General features: G+C 37.8%; 1 protein-coding gene across 1 annotated transcript in view; it reads right to left on the reverse strand.

The window, feature by feature from the left end:
* si:dkey-37g12.1 (atrial natriuretic peptide receptor 1) overlaps window positions 1-26,090 on the reverse strand; it is a 41,256-nt gene that overhangs the window by 14,481 nt on the left and 685 nt on the right. Inside the window, exons 2-19 of the mRNA XM_036583119.1 lie at window positions 24,822-25,010; window positions 23,054-23,175; window positions 22,014-22,103; window positions 20,772-20,917; window positions 19,589-19,707; window positions 19,176-19,322; window positions 18,915-19,069; window positions 17,900-18,035; window positions 17,676-17,767; window positions 16,700-16,838; window positions 12,809-12,887; window positions 11,344-11,443; window positions 8,828-8,926; window positions 8,551-8,628; window positions 7,928-8,032; window positions 7,652-7,723; window positions 5,455-5,617; window positions 1,074-1,226 (exon numbers count right to left, since the gene is read on the reverse strand). Of these exons, the coding sequence (XP_036439012.1) occupies window positions 1,074-1,226; window positions 5,455-5,617; window positions 7,652-7,723; window positions 7,928-8,032; window positions 8,551-8,628; window positions 8,828-8,926; window positions 11,344-11,443; window positions 12,809-12,887; window positions 16,700-16,838; window positions 17,676-17,767; window positions 17,900-18,035; window positions 18,915-19,069; window positions 19,176-19,322; window positions 19,589-19,707; window positions 20,772-20,917; window positions 22,014-22,103; window positions 23,054-23,175; window positions 24,822-25,005 (2,179 nt within the window). The 5' untranslated portion in view covers window positions 25,006-25,010. The remainder of the gene's footprint in view (window positions 1-1,073; window positions 1,227-5,454; window positions 5,618-7,651; window positions 7,724-7,927; window positions 8,033-8,550; window positions 8,629-8,827; window positions 8,927-11,343; window positions 11,444-12,808; window positions 12,888-16,699; window positions 16,839-17,675; window positions 17,768-17,899; window positions 18,036-18,914; window positions 19,070-19,175; window positions 19,323-19,588; window positions 19,708-20,771; window positions 20,918-22,013; window positions 22,104-23,053; window positions 23,176-24,821; window positions 25,011-26,090) is intronic.

A 26,090-nucleotide genomic window follows, 5' to 3' on the forward strand; every position in this document is an offset into this window, starting at 1 on the left:
ATGTTATTATTTACAGTAGATGATGAAAAGCGAAAGTTCTTTGCTACTTTTTTGTTGAGAAATGTTATTCTTGAACTGTTGCACTATTTGATCGTGCAGTCTTTCACAGAGTGGTGAACCCCTCTTCATCTTTATTTCTGAAAGACTCAGCCTCTCTGGGATGTTCTTTTTATACCCAATCATGTTACTGACCTGTTGCCAATCAACCACCAGGTGTTTTTTTAGCATTACACTTAATCAGCCTTTTGTTGCCCTCGTCCCAACTTTTTGGAATGTGTTGTTGGCATCAAATTCAAAATGGGCATCTATTTTTCAATAAACAATAAAATATCTGTTTTATCATTTGGTATGTTGTCTTTGTACTATTTTCAATCAAATATAGGGTTTAAATGATTTGCACAGCATTGCATTTTGTTTTTATTTACATTTTGCCCAGCGTCCCAACATTTTGGTTGTATTATGAGATACTTTTATGATTCAACACACCTCTTCTTTTTCACTCCCCATTCAAACTTCTGAGATATCAAGTACCTAATATAAAAATATCCCACAAAACTTTACGACATGGTCTTTTATTTTGAAAGCTGGAGAGTTGTCTGGGCCTAGTTACAGTCGCTCAGCTATGATTGGACATTTAATATTTGGGGAAGGGGTTTAAGATAGAGAGAAAGAGAGACAAAGAGGGGGTGAGAGAGAGAGAACAAGAGGGGAGAGAGAGAGATAACGACTGAGAGAAAGAATGAGAGACAAAGATAAAGATAGACAGGGAAATCAAGATAGAAAAAACAGAGTGGAAAGAAAAGAATAAGAGAGAGGGAGAGAGACAGAGAGAGAACGAAAGGAGAGAGAGATAGAGATAAGGATAGAAGCAGAGAGATACGGAGAGAAACAGAGGGCAGTGAGAGATACACAAAGAAAGAACGACCTTCAGTCGAGAGCTTATCGGAAACTGCTTTGGAAAACAGGTCGTCTCCTGAGAGAAGCGCTGGAGAGCCTCCTGAGTACAGTCATCACAGCGTGTGGAGAACACACACCTACAGGGCTTTAAAAGCACAGCAGTGGAGCTCACACACCTCTGGTCTTCAGGCTGCTGTTGGGGGTGTAGAAGGGCCCTCTGCGGTACACCACTTCCTGAGCAATGATGCCAAAACTATACACGTCCCCCTTCTGAGTGCCATTAGCAGGCATGGTGTGCCTCAGGAGCTCAGGAGCCCTCCACAGCAGTGCTGAGAGGAGAGGAACAACAAACAGCTCTACAAACACACAGACTCTGAAAGAATTTGTCAAAAGTTTTTCCTCTAAGTTTGTCCACAAGGAAATATACAAGCCATATACTGTATGCACTGATTTATATACAGGGCACCCTGTGGGAAATGCAGGAGGCTGTACAGTAACCGTACGCTATGTGGCTATTAACAGTGCATTCCGACAGTCAGTGTAAGCTTGCGAATTTTAGTGAAGAGTGAATTTCGAAGTTTTTCCAAAAGAAAGTTGCACTTGTACTAAAATTCTTACTCTGTTCAGTCATTACTTTTTACAATGGCTGACAATGTCAACAACAGATTTGCATCAGAGTACTAATTGTATTATATATGTGTACTGTCCAAATACCTTTTTCCCCAACATTGTTTTTAAACTCTTTATTTATCCTCATTAGTACATACTTCTTTATTCACAATTATAAGTACAAAGTCAAAAACTGCTGGGTTACTTTTTCCTACCCAAACTGGCCTGCACCTATTGGGTCTTTTGCTGGGTTGTTTCCAAAGTGCTGGATGGTTTTGGGTATTTTAGTTGCTGGGTTAAAGGGGAACTTTACCAATTTTTCAAAATTTCTGCATAAATACATCTGTAAGATGTAAACAAAGCCACTGAGAGTTTGGTTTGGTGTAAAATGCTTCATTCTATAGACTTATTGAGTCAGCATTGTTCACAGTGTTGGTGATAGGAACCAGATGTCTGAAGAGTTTAATGTTTCTAAAAGCAATATCACAGGAAGTTATTACATGAATTGTTTATGAAAATGTTGCCACACTGTTTTATGGTAATTGATGATTCAGTTGTAATTGTACTGGTACACATAGACGTGTAAATTACACAGTCACCCAGTCACAGAGGCTGAGTTGGTAACAGCTGATGTACTGTGTTGGTATTATTTTAAACATACTCAGCTAGGGAGTCTCTAATGTCCTGCTTTTCTTTTTAAAAATGAATATTACAGAAATTGCTTGTATGTGTGTGTGACACAGTGAGCTGCATCATATTAGCCAGCTGATAAAAACAGCACCTTGCTGAAAAAATCAGAGAAACCATTAAAAGTGTCTGCTGGTTCCTGGTGGTCTCCAGTAGCCACTTATGTTATTTTGTGTTTTGCTGATGGTTTGTGTTCACAGTGTAAAGGACTCTAATGGTTTAACAGGTGTTCTTAGGCTGATTCCAGATGCATTTGATGGTTTTTTAATGGAATCTAAAGGTGTCCAACAGGAAACTAATGCTCTCGACGGGTAAACATGAAGCCAATTACCATTAGAAAGCAAAACCATCATGTGGTTTTTATCCCAGTGTTTCTGATGGTCTTTTTTCAGCAGGGCAGACGGGAGGTTGTTTAGGAATGTAGCATAAGCTAGCATTAACAATGGCCGTTAACTAGTTTAATTCTGCAGCCCTCCACAATTCATACAGCGTATTAGCAGGTGAGCTGCTGGCAGGGCAATATATCCACCTCTGACGCTCACTTTGTAGAAGATACCCCTGCATGGCATCAGCTGGGGTCTCTGGCCCAATCCCATTTCACCCCTTGCCCCTACCACTTAGCCCTTAGAACCTCTGTTTTGCGCGTTCACGTCTAGGCTAAGGGTGTCCCAATTTTAGTTGAGATAGACGGGTAGGGCGAAGTGTTAGGGCTACATGGTTTCAGAGGCACGACTCCAAACGGAGTGTTATGGAAAAAAAAACAAGAATAACTGGCAAGATGGCTGCGCGAGCGACCGAAGAAACCCACAAATGTGAAAATTTTCTCCGTTAAAAAATACGGTAACTATTGTATTATCCTAGTTTAATGTCGTTTCAATGTATTATGGTCGTTTTCTTCATAACAAGCAAAAAAAATCGCTAATAGCATGCTAATTTCTCAGTAGCTAGCTAACTTTCCCGTTCCACCTTAAATAGTCCAGCAGTATTGACGCCAGAATGTAACTGCTGCACCATTTAAGGTGGAACGGGAAAATTCGAACAAGAAGCTGGTGAATAGATGACTTCAGCTTCGTATCACCAAATAATTGGAGTGGGTGATAATAAATGTTTGTCTTATTCCCCTCTTTGAAAGGATAAGATGCGCTAAATGTAACTAAAGCCCAGCGGCGAGGAGCTGAACTTGCCCCTTCTCTGCTATCACTGCAGAGGCGCTGGGTCGCCTGCAGAGCAGCGCTAATAGCTGTTAATGAAGCGATGTTTTTTTTTTTTAATTTGAGGGTTGTCCCATTTCGTAGGGCAAGTTTTTAACCACTACCCCTTGTAACTCGGTTCCAAGGGGTTAGGGTGACACTCGAAAACAAGGGGTAGGGGTAAAAAGAAGAAATGGGATTGGGCCTCTGTGTCCGGCCTCACTTTCAGACATTGACCTCAGGTTATGAAACAAAGCTGAAATCAGCTTCTTTTCCAAAATTTTCCAGTCCACCTTAAATGGTGCTGTTGTAATATTCAGGCGCATTGAGGCACCAGAATGTAACTGCTGCACTGTTTAAGGTGGAGCGAAAATTAGACAGAAGCTGCTGAGAAGGAGTTTGGCCTCATTTCTATAAACCAGACTGATAAACCAAAAAACTTGGCCACACGTTTGATTGAACACTATGTTATATGTAGTGTATCTTCTTATCTGCTAACGTAAGTGTAGCTGTAAACTTTTTGGCCACCATGTTTCCAGATAAAGCCTTTTCCGCTGAGCGTGCTGTTGGGCCCGTCCTAAAGTGATGATTGACAGGTTTGGAAGACCATAAATGAAAATGAAAATGGTCAAAGGCATTTTGACACATAATGAGCGCAGTAAGCAACAGTATGCAATGGCAAACAGAAGATGAACTGTCTCTCATTTACATCTGAATTTTGAGTCTTTCTGGCTTGGTGTTCTCTTTGAAAAACCAATTTAAATGTATCATAATATAATTATATAATAAATTACATTTTACATAAATTTCATTTTGACGCAATTATTGCATAATCACGTTAAGCATAAATTTGCAGCTCTGGAAATACATATCAGCATAAATCTTTGTGTAAATGAAATGTCAATACTAGTATACCAACTGGCAAATCAAAATCGCAGTATTAAATTTTAATTTTTATTTTGAGCTCAACATTGCATATATGAGTAAACGAATACATTTCTATTGTACATATTACATTTTCACTTTAATTTTGATACTGATATGCTTCCGTACATGTGTAGGTTCGCTGGTGGTTTTGTATAGTAAATAAAGTGGTTGTATTTGTGTTGTGGACATCGTGGCCCCTGATTTCTGTCACCACCACCGTAAAGAAATCTGAGTCTGTCTACAATGAACCACTTCAGAACAAACCATTCTGAATGACTCTTTACGTCTCGATGAAGGAGTTCTGCAGAACAAAATTGAAAAATCGATGAAATTTCCCTTTAATGTGCTCTGTTGGGTTAGCGCTATCAGCCGGGGTAGTTTTAGCTGTAACAGCCCAGCAGCCTATCTCACAGAGATTTATTTTTTAGTGAAACAAATAATGGTATGTTTTCATTTTGGGTAAAATCTGTAGTATTAACTATATTTTTTGCTTGTCATGTGTGGCATTGGTCACAGAATTAGCACAATCAGTCTGGCTACAGAATAGCTAACGCTATTAAACTTAGATAGCTTTGTTTGTTTTTCACTGTCTCACAGCAGGATTAGCGTTAATTTACTAGCTAGCTTGTTTGTATTAGCTCACTAACTAAGTAGCCTGTTTGTTTCCATTGTCTCACAGCAGGATTAGCGTCAGGTCGCTAGACAGCTTGTTTTACTCCACTGTCTCACTGCAGTTTGTCCTCTTTGTCTTGCTGCAGGATTAGCGTTAGCTCGGTAACTGGTTTATTTATCTATTTCCACTGTCTCACTGCAGCATTAGTGTTAGCTCTCTCATTAACTTTGATATGTTTGTTTCCACTGAGTGTCTGTGTGCAGAACAGAGCAGCGTGTGTTTACATATCCATACCTGCTGTTAGCTAGTAAGGCTAACGTTAGCTAGGTAAGTAAGATAACTTATTAGCCAATTTATTTTGTTGTTCTCTATTTCCAAACTTTAATGTTAATCATGAGAAATTGTGTTCAGCTGTGACATTGTACTGTTATTTCTGTTTGTATGTGCAAATAAATTCAGATTTCAGACTTAAAAGAAATGTTGCAATGTTAACTCGCTAACTTGTTTCCTAATCCACAGATATGCACTCACAGGTCCAGTAGTCTTGGCTGGAGCTGTCCCCTGGGGCTGAGTGTCTCAGAGCACTGAGCCCGAAGTCAGTGACCTTCAGGACGAAGCGGCTGTCCACCACGCAGTTGGAGGAGGTCAGGTGGCCATGGGATCGCAGAGGACTGCGGTGAAGGTAATCCATACCCTGTACCGGGGTCAAGTCTTTTGTTACTGTACACCAGCAATCAGTAAAACAGTTAAGTTCAAAATTATGAAATGTGGGCTCAGACCGTGGTCCGAGTCCGGTCCCAGATGCTGTCCTATGCGGACCTGGACCTATCACCGATAAACTATGGAGAATTATTTCATTTTGATGGGGTGGTCCTATTTTAATCAGCGTAACTTTTCTAGCCTTTACGATACCGCTTTAGCGGACCGAGAAACTCACAGACCAATCGCATGCATTGTAAATGTCACGTGACGCTACTCAGCCAATCAGATCTGTGCATGACGCTGCGTGCTGAGACTCGAGTAAGTGATGTGCACACAGGGGAGGGACGAGGTGAGAAACAGAAATCAGAGGAGAAAGTGAGTCAGAGGGAAGTTATTTCTATGGAGCCTGGTGGGGGTCACTAACGAGAAAAAAAATTGTGAGGAGGAAAATCTGTCCCCGCAGTTTAGTAATCCGTACTCTCAGTTTATAAACCGTACCGACGGATTTGGAAACTGTATTCTCGGTTAGCAAAACTGTACAGACGGATTTGTAAACTGTACTGTATCCAGCAGTTCTTGCATAGTCAGGGTTTAATATTATTCCTTTTAACATGCAATGTGCTATTTGGGCTGAAACTCCGTTCAGTCGTCGCTGGCCGCGTGGTGGGATAATATAGGCAAAAACGAGATTATTTTCGTTTTAAACAAGTGCATTCACATAATACATTTCTACAAAACACTCCAATTAAGCAGTAAGGTTAAACTGTAATTTAATGAAATGTTAAAGCCGTTGAAAACGGTGTGTGTGAAAGCTACAGCACTAAATATCCTACATATTTTCTAGTAATGTCTGCTTTATGTCAAGTTAACGTTACTTGCTTATATTTATCTTTTCATCATGAAAGGTCGACACAGTTGTGTTGTCCAATTGTCTGCCCTCATACAGAAATGTCACAAAATTCTCCAGTTTCTCAAAATATCTCATAAATGTGGCCGGTGCCGAAGCTGTGGGAGGCAGCATGTGCTTTACACAGTTTACAAATCCGTCGGTACAGTTTTGATAACCGAGAGTACAGTTTACAAATCCGTGGGCACAATTTATAAACTGAGAGACCGGATTACTAAACTGCAGACACAGATTTTCCTCTTTACAATTTTTTTCTTGTTAATGACCCCTACGGGGCTCCGTATATTTCACGTCGTGCTCTAAAAAGAGAAAACTGACAATAAACATGACTGAATTGTACTTTATTTGATTTGACATTCAGTTGTTGATTGCATAAGATGTTGATATAACTACTAGGCTACTTCAGTATACAGTATATGGCACTTAATCATGATGCAGGTTAGACATTATGATGTTTCCGACTTTTGCTTGAGGAAATTTTCTCTAACAGGAACTTATTGAATTTGAATTATATACCCCTGCATTAAACTTTTCAGATTTTTGTCTAATTTTGTAAGCTCCTCTAAAATGAAGCATTTCACATCAAACCACTCTGACTGACTTTGTTTACTTCTTAACTATTTAGTTGTGCAGTATTTTTGAAAGCTTGTTGGATTTGAACAAATAAACACTTGTTGCCCAGATAAATAGCTTCAGTGAGCAGTTTTAAGCACACTTTGAGCTGGAGATTTTTGGGCTGGAGATTTTTGCTGAACGTGGCAACCCCACGTACATGCTGCTTTGGACAAGATAGCTGACAGATGTTTGATGGTATGCACACACTAGCAAGCAAGCATGCTCCCAAGCGCACATATTTCCGCAGTTTCGAGGCTGTGATATAAAGGCTGTTTTGCGAGAGAGGTCATCTTTTTCCATAAAGTCAAGTGTGTTCATTCCTGTAGGCAGTGGTCAGTAATAGCATGATTTCTGCTTGTTTATGTGAGAGGGTGGCCAGAGAAGACGCTTATGATTAATCAGGGATCACAAGGCATTTTGTTGGACCATTTTGGTTCCAGCTCCTTCTCCATGAGGGGTGACAGACAGACACATGTACACAGAGAGATATTTTATACAACATACCTTCACAATGTCCAGCATCAGAGAGCATTTGAAGCTCCAGTCCAGCTTGATGGATTCATTCTTTAAAATGTCCTGTCAATTTAAAGACAAGAGGTCCTGCACGTTGTGTTTTATTTATACTTTTCATAATGTAAGCTGGTAGTACTTCACATTATAACTGGCTATGATTTTGTAATATATAAATATTTAAATAACTCTATAATGCATAGCATTGAAGTATGTGATAATAGTTGAAAGAGCTGCTATAAAATGATGCAGTTAAAGGAGTGTGAAAACCTGCAGACTCCCTTTAGCGCAGCATTCAGTCAGAATTACAGGCTGAGGTGGGTCAAGGCAAGCTCCGATAAACTTACAGATGTTCTGGTGGGTCAGATCTCTGCACTGGAATACAGAAGCACATACGTTCAGGTAAATCCTCCTGTAGGAGGTACTAATGGTTTTACACTATATACATTATAATTTAAAGGTTTGTAAAAACCATTCAGAAGTTTGAAATCACCATTTTCAATAATAAACATGTAATTTTTCTGCACATAAATGTATGAATATGATGGTAGTACTTGACAGTGGCATAGGTTTTAATAATTTGTAAGAAGCTGTGAAAAATTGAGAAATTTGTACATGTGTCCAGAATGATGAATTAAGCTATAAATCACTCTGTACTGTGGGGAAAAAAGTCAGAGACCGTGCTGTGTTTATTTAATTTCTAGCCAAAATGCATGTGAGTACAGGCTATTCATTTGAGACATTTCCAAAGAGATTAGATATGAAACAATCCACATGCATAAAGAGGAGAAAAGTCATTAATCTGACAGGTGATTCCAAACTTTTGAATGGTGGCGTACTAATCTTCTATATTCGGAACAGTAAATGGTGATGGTGAAGTGGATTGTACTCGCCTGTTTGAGTTCAGTCAGCAGGTCGCTACTAAGATTCACATTTTTCACATTCAGAAGGCGAACATAGCAAATAGTCTCCTAAACCCAGCAGAGAGAGAGAGGGGCACAATCAGGGCAGCTGCATTCATTCAGTGCCTAACTACTCTGCCTTCCATGTAGGATGAAATTGATTCTAGGTGGCCTTTTGTACTGCTGAAAAGTACATGAGGTCAGGGCTGCCATACAGTTCCAGGTTGTTCATCATAGTAAGAGAAAAGTCAAGGCCTTATAGACTCACTTTATAAACCGCAGTCCGGTGGGCCGATGGCCTGTCTTGCATGCCACAGATGATGGACTCCAGTGATGCTTGTATGGACTTGGATCTGAGGAGCTGGGCCTGTTTGGCATGGAAAATGTAATTGGCCTAAAAGGAGCCAGCGAAACCAGTTATTTAAGGCAGTTTGGGTGTGCAATATGTCAGCTAACTGAACACTACTAATATGACCACACAAGCCTTACGCAATCACGCTGTAAGGCCTATCATTACGACCAGATGCAAAACCGCGATCAATGACATAAGCAGAACACCATGCAGTGTGACTTGGCGTTAGATATAATAGATACATAACAGCACAACGTGCCCCGGCGCACGCACACTGGCATGTCATGCTAAACGTCCTTCAAAAGACAGATGAGCTGTGTGTGATGAGAATAACTGAAAAGTTTACTTAATGGAAGTACGACAGCGGCGTAAATGTGTGATGCTTTAGAAAATGAGTCAATGATTGACGAAATCTCAAAATGGGCTGTGATTATTTTGGTATAATTAATAAATATTCTTTAAAAACACACTGAATGCACACATATGTCACTTAATGACCTGTTAGCAGTATGAAATAGACTATGAAACACAATACATCATGCTTGTTTGGTAAGAATGTAAAGACAACCACAGTGCAAAAGTTAGAGACCCCCCCCCTCATTTATATTATTTCCAGTCAAAATAGCTGACATATTTTTAAGTAGACAGGATATAAGATAGTTCACTTTTATAAGGAGAAGGGAAAGTCAAAGGAAAATAAGTGAAAGAAACAGGAGTTTCCAAAACTGAAGATCAAAAAATGATTAAAAGCTACAGAGAAAATGGGACTGTTAACAACCACCTGGAAGACCTGGCAGACCACCAAAACTGTCCCCATCAGATAAACAGCATTTAAAGCTTTCATCTTTGAGAGAGAGGAGAAAATCAAGCTGCTTCAGATCTGAAAAAATCCACAGGTGTTTTTGTCCATCCTTCCACTGTGAGAAGACAACTAAATGCAGTGGGTTTAAAAGAATGTGTAGCTGTTAAGAAGCTGTTACAGAGAAAGTGGATTAAAAACAAGAAATCAAACAAAGAAGTTTCTGGTGTTCACAGAACAATTGACTGACCACCTCAGAGTCCAGACCTCAATACAACTGAATGTGTTTGAGATTACTTGTATCATGAAAAGCACAAAATGCAACCAACTGCTAAGACTGAATTTGGGGGTCAAAAAAATATCCTTGCGAATGTCTTAAAAAAACTCAAAGCAAGCCTCCTGCTTCTCGTATTATACTTAGTTGTTGTTACTGACCTGTTGCCAATCAACTACCCGGTGTTTTTTTAGCATTACACAACTTTACCAGCATTTGTTGCCCCCGTCCAAACTTTTTTGGAATGTGTTGTTGGCATCAAATTCAAAATGGGCATATATTTTTCGATAAACAATAAAATTTTTCAGTTTCAACATTTGATATTTTCAATGAAATATAAGGTTCAAATGATTTGCACATCATTGCATTTTGTTTTTATTTACATTTTTCACAGCGTCCCAAATTTTTGGAAATGGGTATATATATATATATATATATATATATATATATATATATATGTATATATATAATGTGTGTGTGTGTGTGTTTTTTCCTGATACAAAAACATCAATATGTAATTTAAACAAATTAAAAATGATCTAAAACCTTTGCACATTAATGTATGATTTTTGAGTTTGAGGTCAATATTTGATTAGAGTTTTGATATTTTATGTGTTGAAAATGCTTATTAATGCTTATTATTCATTATGAAATGAAAAAAAGACTGCACAGAAGCCTGTCCCTGTGCCTCACAATGATCATATGAAACAGTACAGCTGAGCTGTAAACAATATAAAAACCTGAACCGCCTAATAAAAATCAAGTTTCCATTGTCAACCCCCGAAAACCAAAAAGTCAACATCAGCACATCTCACAAAGGCATGATTAAAATATGTACAAAATCTGTGCTGAGTCTGATATTTAGTATTAACTACAACCAACTTCAATTCTTTCATGTTTAGTGGTTTCCATAAGAGTCTGTCATAAGAGACTGTCATCTGAAGAGTGTCAGCGATACAGCTTTAAAATATTAATAGTTTTTTAAATACTTTGATACTGTATTGAAATCATCTATTTGCAAACAGTACTGGAATTGTATTTTGTACAAAAAGTACTTAAAAATTTCTCGAATATTATTCAGACGTGACCCAGAAGGTAAGCGGTTTAGATGATGTGTGTATGTGGATGTGTGTGTGTGTGTGTGTGTGTGTGTGTGTGTGTGTGTGTGTGTGTATTCAAACGCGTTGTAATAATTTCTAATGCTGCGAAGTCAGTGCAACTGCAGTCAGTGCAACTGCAGTCAGTGCAACCTTCAGAAAAAAATGCAAATACGCTGTAATTAGCCGGTGTCCTTGCATGCAGATGTAATTTTCTCAAATATTGATCATAACCCTTGTAGAAGACGTACATACTGCCCACCTTTCCTGCCCCAGTCAACGAGCGAGGCTCCATCATGATGATGTCACTGGCTTTGATTTTCCACATCATCATGGAGGCCTTCTCTTGGAGTTTGTATTTCCTGTTAACAAAACCCAGGCTAAGAGTCACAGGCAAAATTCAGATTCAGATTCCGAATCAGACTTTATGTATCTCTTCAGTTACACAGTAGCTCATAGTTCACTTTTTGCAGTCGCATAAACATCTGTTCCTGTTTTCTTTCACACATAGATTTATAAATAAATGAGTGCAGGGTATTAATATAAAGCGCAGTATTCAGCAGCCAGTTAAAAGGTAACGCACTGAAACAGTGGCAGTGGCGCAGACAGTGCTTTTGAACATTAAAGGGGAATTCCAAACTCATTCACAGTGGCTTGATGTGCAGTACGTCATGCGAAACTTACTGAGTCAGAACTGTTCAAAGCGGTAGTAAAAGTACGCTGATGTCTTGATTGCTTTCTTTAGAATTATTACTTTGTGAAGACTTCACAAAGCTCGTAAGTAAGCTAATGTCTAGGTAAAGGCTATCCTCCACATAACAAGTGCTTTTGGTCATATTTTCACACTCGACAGAGAGTCTATGATTCTGTGTAATTGTAGACATTTGTTTGAATGCAGAAAAGCAGTACTTTTAAGTTTAACTCAGGTAATGTTATGCTAACTTGTAAGATAGCTAAGACGTTGATTCACAGTCTCTCAAGAGAAAAACAAAAATTGTGCCTGATTCTATAGTCTATAAGAAGCTAATAAATTAGCCTAATCAAATCACATCAAAGCACTCTGAATGACTATCTTACCAACTGCTGCATTTCTTAAAAAATCGGCAAGATTAATTGTTGTTGAGTGTAAGTTATAAGGATAAAATTTATATGAAAAGAAAGAGACAGAGAAAGATTAAGCAAGAGAGAGTAGGCAAGCTTATATAAACTATCAAATAAATCAGCAATCACCATCAGAACCAAGTCTAAAGGTACTTTTAGTGCTCTGTTTACCCTTACATGAGTGAATAAGGAGAAGCATCCTTTCATTTCTACTCTCTTGACTGCCTGTCCTATCTATATGTAGACAGTTGGTGTGTGATGTCTATATATATATAAAGTTGGTGTGAGATATATATATATATATATATATATATATATATATATATATATATATATATATCACACATCAACTTTCTGTGTTTCAGCAGAGCTTTTTTATTTTTCGATCACTCAGAACATCAAAATCTGAGAATAAACCTGCCAGTTCCACTGGGCTGCTAATATCAGTCTGTCATGTTCAAGCACATTTCCCTGACGTCATAAGTCAGTAGAAAGCAGTACAGGTTAGGATAGCATGTATTATAGGACAGGACAGTGATAACAACACAGGATAAAATGCAAGATGATATAGGATAGGATTATGATAACAACAAATGATAGAATTTTGCAAGATAAGACTGCATTACCTATAGAGAATGCCCATCGCAAGAGACCCTGTGGCTATCAGGCTTATAATGAGGCCCACAGCAATAGAAAATCTTCTCTCTGCAACAACATATTACATTCATAATCTGTAAGGTATTAGGCAAGATTTGGCATCCATGTGCTAAAGGGGAAAACTCAGAAGGGACAAGTCCTATTCTGGAAACAAAGGCTAGCCAGAGGTAACCGAGTAAAAGAATGAGTGCGATGAATGATTTGTCTGTAGTGCTGATATGAGTAGTTTGACCAGTTGCATAAGCCTTTTCACACTTTCATCCTTTAGACCTTTTTGCTGAAGGATTGAATATTATCATTAAATTGATAAACCAGTAAATAGGGTTTTAAAAAATTTATATTTCAGTAAACTGAAAGTTTGGCAAGATAAATTGGCTACACTCACAAGGTTCATGGAGGTAACAAGTAATGGAATCGCACTTGCTTCCAACTTATGTCCAACTTTTATGTAGGTTATGTAGTTTACAAAAGTCATAATTCACTTTAACATAATCATTTCCAACCTTCTTTTTATCTTAAATGTTTTATTACTGTGCCTTCAAGACTGATGTATGTAAATGAGGTCTGTCATGATTGGCTGCCCCCTATTGTGCCTCATCAGAAAGGTCTGAAGGAAACACTCCTTATAACTTCAGCATGAATGGGAAAGGCTAAATAGAATGAAGCTGTAGATGTGTGATGCTGTAGAATGAAGAGGTGTGTTTTTGAAAATGCTACCAAGTGTTTTTGTAACATCACAAAATGTATTATGAAATCAAAATGGACTGTTTTTGCTATTACGTTTCTATATATTGACTGAGGAGTGAACAGTATGTACTTTAACGATAGTACATCAAGCTCATTCTTAAAAAAAACCGACATATATCAGGTTTTCCATGGTTTTACCCTTTAAGTAATCTCAAATATATTTGCTCATATAGTTTTGACACTGTATGACATTGTGTAATCTATAAATGGACAAAAGTAAATCACACAGCTAAAACAGTCTTAGCAGCCAATCGTTTGTAACTCCGTGATTAAGGAGCCCAGTGAATAATATGCCCACAGTGCTGATAAGAGGATTTAGACAGGTTGCATAAGCCTTTGCACACTTTTATTACCTATACCTGTTTGCTGAAGGGTGGACGGGATTCAGTAAAAAGAAAAAGAGAGTAAAATCTATATTTCAGTAAGGTAGAGGTTTAGGTCTTGCAGGCACTATTGAATTATTCAAGGTTAGATTATATTTTTCTTTCGTTCCTCTTACTCTTCTTCTCTTTTTAATCAAAGAGAGAGCAGAGGCCACGACCCCAGATGAAACCCTTATTGGGTGAGGCACAAGCAGGTTAAAGTGCAGAAATGATCTCTCTCTCCCTCTCATATATATATATATATATATATATATATATATATATACATATATATATATATATATATATATATATATGTATATGTATATGTGAAATGTATATACACACAAAGAAGGGAAAGATTGTGGTACAGGTACAAGTGCACAAACCTGGATCTTTAGCTCCCCCTGCTGCTCATAACATCACCAAACATATACGTGGTCCTCTAGCAATCACTTTGAAAATGAGCCAGTAGTCCAGTATCACATCATATATTGAGTCTGTTACAGCCTGCATGCTACCAGTAAAGGAGCTATACTTTATTGGAGTTGCACCAAAGGGTGACTCAAAATTGACTGAGTGAGTCTGACTTCAGCCAGCCTGAAGGTCCCTATGTGTCATATTTGATCATATACAGTACTGTGCAAAATTCAGAGACCACAGTTCATTTATTTATCTTAAAATCAAGTAAGTATTCATTTTTCAGCACCAGGAAAAAACATTGAAACATATATTCAACATAAAGTTACACAGAAACCTCAACTAAGTATATCATTTTTCAATAATAAGTGTAATCACCTTTTGCCTTTATTAAAGCTTTCATTCTTTTCTGAAAACTTGCTATGCAGGAATATTTTCCTCCACTTCCAAAGTTCAGACTTAGAAGTTGGCTGCTTTTTCTGCTTCTGATGCAGTGATGTTGAGGTCTGGGCTCTGGGTTGATCAGTCCATTTCTGCAAACACCAACAGCTTCTTTTTCAGATCTGAAGCAAGAGTGGAACTTGTTTTGTCCCATTTTCTCTATATCTTTAAGCTTCTTTTTACAGTAGCAATAAAATATCATTTCTGCCTGTTGTGAAAGAGGTCCTTCATTTGAACTATGCTTTTTTTTCTTATTCAGTAATGTTGATGAAATATATTTCATTGGAAATGTGTATGATTTACAAAACCAGAAGCAAACTACATTTTCATCTTCGTAAGTAAGTGAGCAGGTCAGCATTCATAAAATTATCTTTATTGTGTTTAAATGTTTTTGTTGTTGCAGTTGTACATGTTTTTTTTTTATTTCAAGAAAACTGCAGCTATTCTGTCTATTTTAACTCTGCATTTCCGTCTTTTTGGGGAGTTTTTACATTGTTTCCACATCTCATTGCTCACTAGCAGCTTGACACAGAGCCAACAGTGTCCTAGGTAGCCTGATAACAGAGTTTTCAGGAACAGTATTATATGTGATTATGTTAATTTAAAATATCTGAATCAGTTTTCGTTCCACCTGCAGAACTGCCTCTAGGCCCGTAGAAAAAGGTTAATCATTTTTGCAACTCCAGTTTTACTTTTTTCTCCATTTGACTTTCCCCTTCATTATGCACATGGATTATTTCCTTGGAGATATCTCCTGAAAAATGAATAACCTGCACTTAATGGCCATTTTGGAAGGGTGGTTTCTGACTTTTGCACAGTACTTTTTATATTTGTATATATGTATACTATATATATGTGACTTTATAATACTATATAGTGTGTTTGTTGTGTCTATGGAACTTCCTACTGTTGTCACATATCCTATTGTGTGCTGCTGTTTTGTGTTAAGTGGAACAGAAAAACTTTTTTGTTCCTTGCTCAACACCTGACTGTGATAAGTAGCAAGGAACAAGTTGACTTGATAAGGGGGGGTGTGGCTTAGCATGGAATGGAATAGAGAGGGCTTGTTTAGAGGGCCTGACCAGACGTGGTTAGCTAATTCTTCACACCTGTTCCTTGTTCCCTCAGTCGCTATTTAACTCCTTTACCGTCACAGAAGACTTTTGGAGACCAGAGATCAAACCTTGCTGTTGATCAAGGAGTATAGTGCAGAAACTGATTAAAACAGCATTTTATCAATTTATGTTTTGTTATTTCTTTGGTCTCCTGCAGAACTAAAACTAGAGCATTAAACTTTTGCTTCGTCTTGGCTCTATGTATGTCGTCCTTAATGGCCTGAAGGCAGGCTTGTCGCAATCAGTAACTTAAAACACCATGTAGCCTACAGAACCAGTCAGCCAGTTTGGACGCAAATGATTGAATGTACATTTGTTATAATCTTAAAAACATCTGGATTTAAAGTTTATGCTTACATGTTTGAAATAAGTTTGTACGACAGATGTAAATAGAGATGTTTATGCCTGTGAAGTTTTTCTGAAATATTTGAAATAAAAATGTATTTGAAATCCTCTGATAATTAGTTTTCTATTTCAAACATGGTATAAGCATATGTGGAAAAGTATTGCAGCCAGCTTCTCATGAAGTGGCTTCAGAGAACTCCAAGAATGTGCTGCAAGGCAAAGATGGGCTACTGTGAACAATCGAATATAGAGGACAGTTTTGATTTGTTTAACATTTTTTCATCACTGCATAATTCCATGTGTGGAAACTATAAAAAGGAAAATCCTGTGGGTTAGTGTTATTGACATTTTGACTAGCCCTGTATCTCTATTATGACTGACTGATAAGAAAACATTGTTCAAGTCTGTGTGAAGTCAAGAGGAGCGGTACCTAGGTTGTAGCACAGTTCTCCCTTAAATCCACATTTGGGTGAATCTTTAGGAGGACCTTGTTGTCCTCCAGGCCAGCTAATATGGACTTCCTCCACTGCCTCATACCCCTTACCAGTCCCGAAGTAGTTTGCAATAACCTGTAGAAAGAAACTTGCTCATAAAGGAAAGAACATAGTGCTGTATATATACTGAAAAAATGGTGCTTTTAATTTTTCATTATGTGAAAAATAATGAAAGAAAAGATACTTCCAGACAGGTATGCCAAAGCTGCGCAGGCACAATTTACCTTGATTTTGAATCAAGATAGCAAGAGGAAAAGTTCTAGATGACTTTGAAAGAGGGTTCATTATTGGCGCAGGGATGGCAAGAGCTTCAGTTGCAAAGACTGTTCAACTGGCTAGTGTTTCAATGGGAACAGTGACTGATATGACATCTGCACTTAGATCTGAGAGAAGGACATCAGTAAAGAGGGTTAGAAGTTGTGGTTGAAAGTGCACATTGAGTGACAGTGATGCTCATGCATCAGTGTGATTAGTTATGTAAGGAAAAACAGATTAGCAACTGTTGCTCAGGTCACTGAGAATGTAACTGCAGGACATGTTCAGGTCAGCAAGGACAGTCTGTCCTTAACTACATAAAGAGGGATATTGTAGAAGGGTGCAGTAAATAAACACCACTTTACAAAGACAAATGCACAGTTGAGAGTTCAGTGGTGCTTAAACCATAGGCTCTGGTCTCCACAGAAATGGAAAAAAGATAGATGGTCGGATGAGTCATCCTTTATCATATTCTTCACAAGTGGGAGAGTGCATGTGGGGTGTACACTCTGGTGGCTCTGCTATGCTGTGGGGTGCATTTTGCATCAACTGAGGAAATATCTTTCAGAAGAGTAGTGTTTCATCCCTCCAGGACAATTCCCCTTATGTTGACTTTTCCTTTAGTTTGTCAGTTGTTTGTATTTATTACTCATGTACCTGGAACTGGCTGTCGCTGCCCTGGGTGTGTTTAAGCATGTAAGCTGGCTCACAGTCTCCATTTGCATCCATAGTCACATCTCCTTGGATACCTGGTGGAGCAGAGAAACGTCCCATGATCACCATCCAATCTCCATTTCAGTTCAGTGGATGACGAGTATATGTCCTTCCAAATGTAAACATTGCAGAACTTGGGCTAAAGTTTGCTGTAGAGCCCAGCTAACCTGTGATTGTCCTGTTCCACATCCGGCGAGTGACAGCAAAACCATTGAATGGGTCAGCATTCTCCGCCAAGGTTTGGTTTAATGCTTGGGCGTAAAGCCAGATACTATCATGTGCAATGGCTGCCAGTAATGATACCTGTTGAAAATTGTATAATTTATAACAAACGGTAAATTGAGGGAAAGAGAATGGAATGGGGCATCACTTATATTGATTATATTGATGATCAAATAATCAACTGATTTATTTTGAAAAGTTTTTTAAAAGGCCAAACACAATACAATATAAATGGGCTTGAATAATAATAAAATTAGGCATGGCTTTTCAAAGATTCAAAAAATATTTTATGTTGAGAAACTAACACAGCTTTAAAAAATGATCTAAAATATAAAAAACACTTGAAAAAAGTCATATCAGTGGGTGTGTCCACCAGGTCTGTTTTTTGGTCTTAGCTAGAGCCAAAGGAACCTTTAAAATATGCATTATCATCATGCACATTGCCAACTAATCACTGCAGTTTTAATGACTGAGTAATCGTGCTACCACTAGAATGGACTGAGACTAAATGATAAGGGGCACTCTGGTCAAAATGAAAAATTCATTGAAAACATGCCTACTGCAGCAATGCAGTAACAGTCTCTAGAGTAAGATTTTTCTGCTTAAAAGAGTAGGAAGACTTTCTGGAAATATATCTTGAAGGTAAGAGGAACTTTTTGAAAAACTACAAGCAGTTCAGGGTGAGTACTTGAGGCTGTTTTTCTTCACTAGTTGTGTAATGCGGAAGGACGCTGCTGATGCCAGGAAGACAGCGTATTAGCCTCTACAGCAGTGGCAATGCTAACAGCCAAATTTTCTTTATCTCTGAGGCTGAGGGATGCTATGCTGTTCAACAGAATATTACTTAACAAGACAAATAACACATAATGCTATTTTTAAGCAAGAATGCCCCTTTTAATAGTAATGTCTTGAAATAACAGAGTAATTGAGAGTGAGTAGGTTCATAGTGTCCAAGACAACCTTCTCGTGGGGTCCATATGTGTAGCCAAAATCCTCTTTTGACCTCTTGATGACATGTTCTGCAAAGGCCCTGTAACGTTCATCACTGGGTTCATACATGGACAGGAGGAAAAGTGCCTGGTACGCCTGCTTTGCTACCATGTCATATTCATCTCCTGAGGATAAGGAAACCAAGGACCATCATTCAGACACTATGCTCTGCTTTAGCATAGTACTTCAGTGTCATCTAGGCAGTCTAATAAGGTCCTACATATACCATACCTAGCTTCCAGTCAAAAATGCCAAACATTTCCTCATGGCTGTAGGGTTGGAAACAGAAGAATACATATTCTCCATTGGTCAGGCCTCTCTTATGAGCTTCAACTAGAAGGCTGCGTACTACCTCACCATGGGCTGATATCACTATAACTACAGAACAAGAGACAACAGAAGAAGAGCGTTTTCTTGGGATGCAAAATAATAGAATTCACAATAAAATGTAAAAACTTTAAATAATGAGAAAAGGCTGGAAGTCACTGCAAGGTATTTTCAGAAGATTCATGGATGGAGTTCAAAATTTATGCTTTAATTTCAGTTCAAACCATTCAGATTTTCTGCTGTATGTTATGAGTTCAAATTCATTCAGTCCCTCAAAATCTTGACTTTAAAGGTATTAGTAAAGGATTTGTACTCACTGCGAGCCATTTTGGCGATCTCTGTGATGACCCATGACTCCATAGTGGACTTATTGGACAGAGGGTCTTGAATCTCCAAATATGTAGCTACTGTGATGTTGTTATTCTGTGCTTGGTACCTTTTGGAAAATAAGAATTATACTTCTAGATCTGTTAAGACCGCCATAATTGAATGATGGAACATAAAAATGTAATGAAACCTGTGTGAAAAGGGGCTAACATATGTTTATGCCGCGCAAAGAAGCAATACATGTTAGAAAGCGTTACCGGAAGACGGAATAGAGAAAGGAATAAGGGCAGCATAAGAGTAAAAAAACAAAACCGAAAGCACTATAAACGTTAAAGAATTGTGCCTTACAATTGCTTACACAATGCCAAATTAAATATTTAATACAATAGTCTGCTTTCAAGGTCGTAACAGCACCACAGTGTACCTACATATTTCAGTCCAAATTAGGCCACTGCTCTGGAAGCACCAGAAGCACTTTAAAGTGATTCAACAGTAACTTTTTGTTATATGTCACAAAATACACCTCACAATATGTCTATATATACACTGTGACTGCTCAAGGCTCTGCATCCATGGATAAAAAAAGAACTGGCATCCAACCAATCAGGACAAGGAGGTGCCTCTACTTGCCTCAAGTTGTGCAAGCAACTAAGCCTAAGGTTCAATACCTTCGCTGTATTAAGACCCATTATGGTGGTTTGTTCTTCAAACATATAATATCAAAATCGGAAGTTCCACCACTGCCTGCAACAGCTTACACGGACAAAAAAGAAAACAAAGTAAAGAACAACAGGGAAACAAAAACTGAAAAGAAAGGGCTATGACTTTTCTAGAGAAAAGACCACAGTGTACCTCATTGCAGCTTTCCATTGCTGGAGAGAGCCAAACTAGGTGAGTTGAAGGGCATAATGTTTAGCTGGTTAGCTAGCAAACATGGTTGCCCACAAACTGTATCTGCTAAATCTTGCTGTGGCATTAACTGGAGATAGAGCTAGCTACTGTGTTGACTGTGTGGGCTGCGTCATCATTTTATTTGTGGTAATCGATTAGCACCAGCATTCAGACATTCTAGTTTAGGCATGTGCTTTCAGGATGAGACTTCAGAAAGCTGTGTTTGTTTTGGCTCCTGAGTTTCCAAAATTGATGAGAATGCATTTAAGCTCCATAGCCTACCTGATTCCCTCTGCTGGAATATTCCACATAGGTTCACTAGTGTAGATGATGCCAATGCGCTGCCAGCCAAACTGTTTACAGATCTCCACAAAGAAGGCCCCCAGCTTAGTGAATGGCCCTAACACCCTGGTCAGAGTGGGGAAGGCCTGGAGTCACAAAGTGGCAGAAAAAAGGCTAGTTTAATTTTTTGGTTTTAAAAAAACCAGGGTAATTGTTTCAAGTTGCCTTAACAAACAGGCATCAGAGTCAGTTCCTGAGTGCAAAATATTGTGTTTAGTGACCCATTTTACTGTTTTAAACTGCAGATGTTTTAGGGCAAGTGCTTTTTTAACAGTGTAGTTTAACTTTCAAGGTTGTGGTGTTGAAGCATTGCACCCTAAGGACTGCATGAAGTAGAGTCAGCAGATATAAATGTGGTGTAACAGCTCCTTCTTAGAAATAGGAAGCACTTCTGGGGAACTCTGCTCACATGGGAAACTACTCTAAAATGACTACAACCGAATAATAAATGGGCCATAGAAGAACCATTTTTACTTCCCTGTAGAACCTTTCTGTTGACAGTTCTTTTAAGAACTATATTTAAAATGAAATGAAAGATTGTGAATAATCTTTTTAAAGTTTAAAGAACCTACGCATAATGTAAAGGTTGTATGATGTTGTTGTTTTTTTTTCTACTGCTGTACATCCAAGCCAAGAACTTTTTTAGGAACCTTCATTCTTAAGAGTGTACACTACCATCAAAATGTTTAGAAAAAATGTTTTCGACGATATAAAACCATTTGGTTGTAGATACATATGCTAGTTCTGTGTAACTTTCCAAATTTCAAAAATTTAGTGAGAATCTAAGAAACTATCAAAAATTATTTTTGGAACTGCAGACATCTTGTGTACAAAATACTTGAAATATAAGACATTTTGAGCCCTTGAAGCCCAGACTCAAAACGTATAAAGAAAAATAGGAACAATACAGACTTATTAGTCCGTCGTCTCTATATATTATTAAATAACTGCTATAAAACAGGTAAGTTAAGTAGTAAGCCCATAAGGCCAATAAGACTTAAGGGGGTACAAAATCTTTATATTTAAATCTGCACTATGAGTTTTTGATAATTAGGATATAAAAATTTTATATGTAATTAATGACAAATGATTTCAAACCTTTGAACAGCAGTGTAGCTCTCATCAGTGAATGAGTTTGACATTTGAATCCACTTCAGTGCTGTTTTACTGAAAAAGACTCACCTTTTTATCTAAAAACTGCTGGTCAGCACATATGGGGCTGACCATTGCGATGTTCCAGTAGGCCGCTAGTTTAGCAGTCACTGCACACACCTTAAATCAGAAATGATGAGAGCTGAAAAGTTCCACATTATTCAGCTACAGAAAGAACATTTGGTAATCATTTTTCTAATGATTATGATCTTTTGTAATGACTTAGATGACATTTGGCTATGTGATAATGACCTTGTCAAAACACGTTCTAATGTCACAATTCATTAAATGTAATAGTCTTCCAGCTTTTACTGACATTATATTCCTGCAGATGAAAAGGTACGTCCTTCGTCTCATTATGCTGAGAAGGTTAAACGCAAAAAAAAACAAAAACAAGTTCAAACACTTGTGCCCTTACTTCAAATGTAGAAGAACAACCAAGATATTTTTGTCTTCAAACTTTTAGATTTGAGTTTTACTTCTTTGTTTTTGCACTGGAGCTACGAGGCTAAAAAAAACTAACAAGCAGTGGATGTTTATACTTTTCAGTATTGCCTAAATCATCACACAATTGCCTCAGACAGCATCAAGTTCTTTAGTATTTTCAAAGACTTGTTTATGTTGTTTCTACTGTAAAACTGTATGCCATACTGTTTTCCATAAAAATGTGAAACTTCAGGCTTTATGATGACTGCTACTACTGTTTTCAGCTTTGTGGCGTACTTTGATCCATTTTAATAGGTTTTTAGCCTAGGTGTTAATAAATAAACAGTTTGTCATACAGTGTCTGAGCAAGCAAGCCTATTTGAGATTTGCTTAACGACTTCATGGATTGAGGTGGTTGATGTGTGATGACTTAGACATGCAATTTACCCAGTTCTATCAGATATCTATAAACTTCCACCATTTATTAGCTACATTAGCTTCCTAGCTCCAGTACCATCTAAAGAATCAAACATCAGACACCAAACATGTCTGCACTCACCAACTACATTTGTTGTAAGGGGATAACTGTGTAAATTACCTTGTTTGCAAACCCTCACTTAAGAGAGGTTGGAGGGGTCACCTACGTTTGAGCAGCAGGGGCCAATGAAAGCACTGTATTTGTGTTTGTGCTGTAGAGCCACAATCCTCCCTGGACCAACTAGATCATTGCATTCGCCATCCACATACTGATATTCAAGGTGATGACCTGAAGAACACTCTGAATTAAAATAGCTCTCAGACATCAAATGAAATATTTCAGTATAAATAAAACAATCAAAATCACTATCATCAGTATAACTACACAGCAAATCACAAAGCACGCTGAACATTGTGATATTAGCATCATGTGGTGTACACCATATGAAATCAGCTGCATAATTACAGGAAAACTTGGTAAAGATGGGTAAAAAGAGGTTATAAAAAAGTGTCCTTGTGGTTAATTAGCTCAATCTCACACTGAAAATATGTCTCAATTATTGGCACCCCTGCATTTAGTAGTTCTTACATCCTTCATTTGCCAGCATAACAGCAGTGAGCCTTCTCCTGTAATACTTGATGAGATTAGAGAAAACAGAGCAAGGAATCAATACATAATCTATCCAGATCCTCCAGAGTCCTAGATCCTGTGTTTTTACTGTCCTCTTCAGCTACAGGTTTTCAGTGTGATATGGTCAGGGGACAGGGATGGCCATGTCATTCTGTGACTCTGTGGTCATTGAACTATTTTTCTGTAGATTTGGATGTATTTGTTGGATCATCGTCTGGAATTTCTAGAACTTGGTTTTAGTTTGTTTTCGAAGAAATTACTTGAAATTACTTGAAATAGTGTTACTATATGATTTAAAAATCACAAATCTTCCACCATACTTTACAGTGTGGATGGGGTTCTTTTCTGTATAACCATCCATCTTAAATGTTTGTTATCAGAAAGTTCTGTTTTATCTCATCTGACCATATAACCAGGTTCTGGTGAAAGTTCTAATAGCATCTAGTGACCCCCAGGTGCTTAAATGTGTGGTTAGATGAAAGAAAGACTTTCCTCTGGCACACGTTTCAAATAGTTTGTTGGCATGGTGGCGGCGTCTACATTTTGGAGATTTGGTGACCCCAAAATGCTACTATCTTCTGCAAATCTTGAATCATGGATAAACATTTACCCCTTTAACAATCTTCACCATTCAAAGCTTTCTTCAAATCTTGACTTCACATTCAAAAATTGTGTTGAATGTGAAAAGAGTATAACATTCCTGTAAATTAAGTACTAATTATGGTTGTCATTGACATTTATATCCACACACATGCTGAAAGCATGCAGTATGAATACTGTTAATAATATAATTGATGGACCATTGTGGATGCATTGTAGATCCTCACCTTGTCTTTAACTGGCATTTGACTGAATATTCATTTTATCTTAATCTTTCCCAAACTATAAACCTTATTGTAAGCATGTCCTTAACACCCTTAACAGGCCGGACATATGTAACCTAAGAATAGCTCAGCCGGTTTGCATTGAAGTCCCTTTAAATTACTGAATTATAAGCCTTTGTATGTAATAAGCCTGGAATGTTAAGGGGGTAACCTCAACCCTAAACCTAAATTTAACACTCAAGAATTGACAAGAATTGAGTTCCAGCTACAGAAATAAACTGTTAACAATTTGGGTATTTATAGATAAAGTTATAGATGACCATAAAAATAAAGTGTGACCAAAATAGCATATGTGAAGCTGGTAAAATGTACCTGTGTGCTGACAGTAATAGTACTGAAATTTAGCCTAACTTCAAGTGAAAGCCCTTGGTGCAGGCACTTGGAGATGGCAGTGTGTAAACAAAGTTGCCCCAGGCTGACCTGGCAGGAGTTCTGGACTGCTGTTGATGGTGTCAATGGCGATTAGAGCACCAGCTCCAATGCGCCCCACGCTGAAGGCTACAGAGGTGTTGGGCAAGGCCAGCAGCAAGGAAAACTTGGCACCCAAACAGAAAGGAAGCATCAGCAGCAGGAGTGACAGTGGTGCTTTAAAATGGAATCCCATGATGTCTGGGGAAGCGAGAGAAAGGCAGGGTGTGTAAGAGGCCTGCATTAGTATGTTAGATATTAATTGCAATATACTTTTTAATATATTTAAACACATTAGTAAATCTTGACATGGTTGTATTATTTTAACCAAATTCATTCATAAACACCTTGATTCATCAAAATTATAGATAGAAAGAAAGATTGATTGGCTAAGTATCAGTAAATTTAAAGCCCAAATTTTTTTTTTTTTTACCTTATTTCTTTAACTTAGCCTATCCTGAAAGTTGATCAGTGATGTAAAACATATGAGCCATATTTAAGGATTGCTACAGTCCTGTGCGAGGCCCCTTGGTCACAGGCCCCTGCAGTTCCTCGTTCAAATGCTAGAGGAATTACAGACCTCCTGACTTCTGACTACAGAACTAAAGGCCTATTTTTATGAACGACAAAAGAACATGTCAAATTTTGAAAATGAACACAGATTAATGCCGCCTTCCACATTGAGTCCGAAACTGACGCTGTGTAAATTTGCGGAGCCTGGGCTATTTTCTGTGCTGTACAGATGTATTAAAATCAAAGCCCTGTTGTCAGGGTTGCAGCCCAAACAAACGTGCATCAGGATGGCAGCAGAACTCTTGTAGCAGAGCACAAAAGCTTACATGACAAACATACACTGACTAAAAACATGGGGGTTAAAGACCATGTATGGTGGATGAGAGCTGAAAGATTATGAATGACGGTGACAACCTACAGCTAAGACAAATGCAAAGCACTGACACATTAAATACTACAAAAATATATTTAGTTGTTGAGGATTTTGTGTAATTTTGTTATAAACATATGTTTTCTGCTTTATGTCCTGGTACTGACACTGAAAAATAAATCGTTTGTACTTAATGGCTTTTTGGATAGAAAATTAATTGAAAGGTGGTCTCTGACTTAGCCTCAGTACTGTACTTTTTATATGAAAATAAAAATAAACCTCTTAAGCCTCTACTGTAGGCTTATTAATCTTAAGCCATGTTATTCAGAGACTGCAATAGATTTTTACTACCTAGGACACATATATAAGCTTTGAATATTTAATAATAATTTGAATAT

Source organism: Colossoma macropomum, unplaced genomic scaffold (assembly GCF_904425465.1).
Source record: "Colossoma macropomum unplaced genomic scaffold, Colossoma_macropomum, whole genome shotgun sequence".
NCBI lineage: Eukaryota > Metazoa > Chordata > Actinopteri > Characiformes > Serrasalmidae > Colossoma > Colossoma macropomum.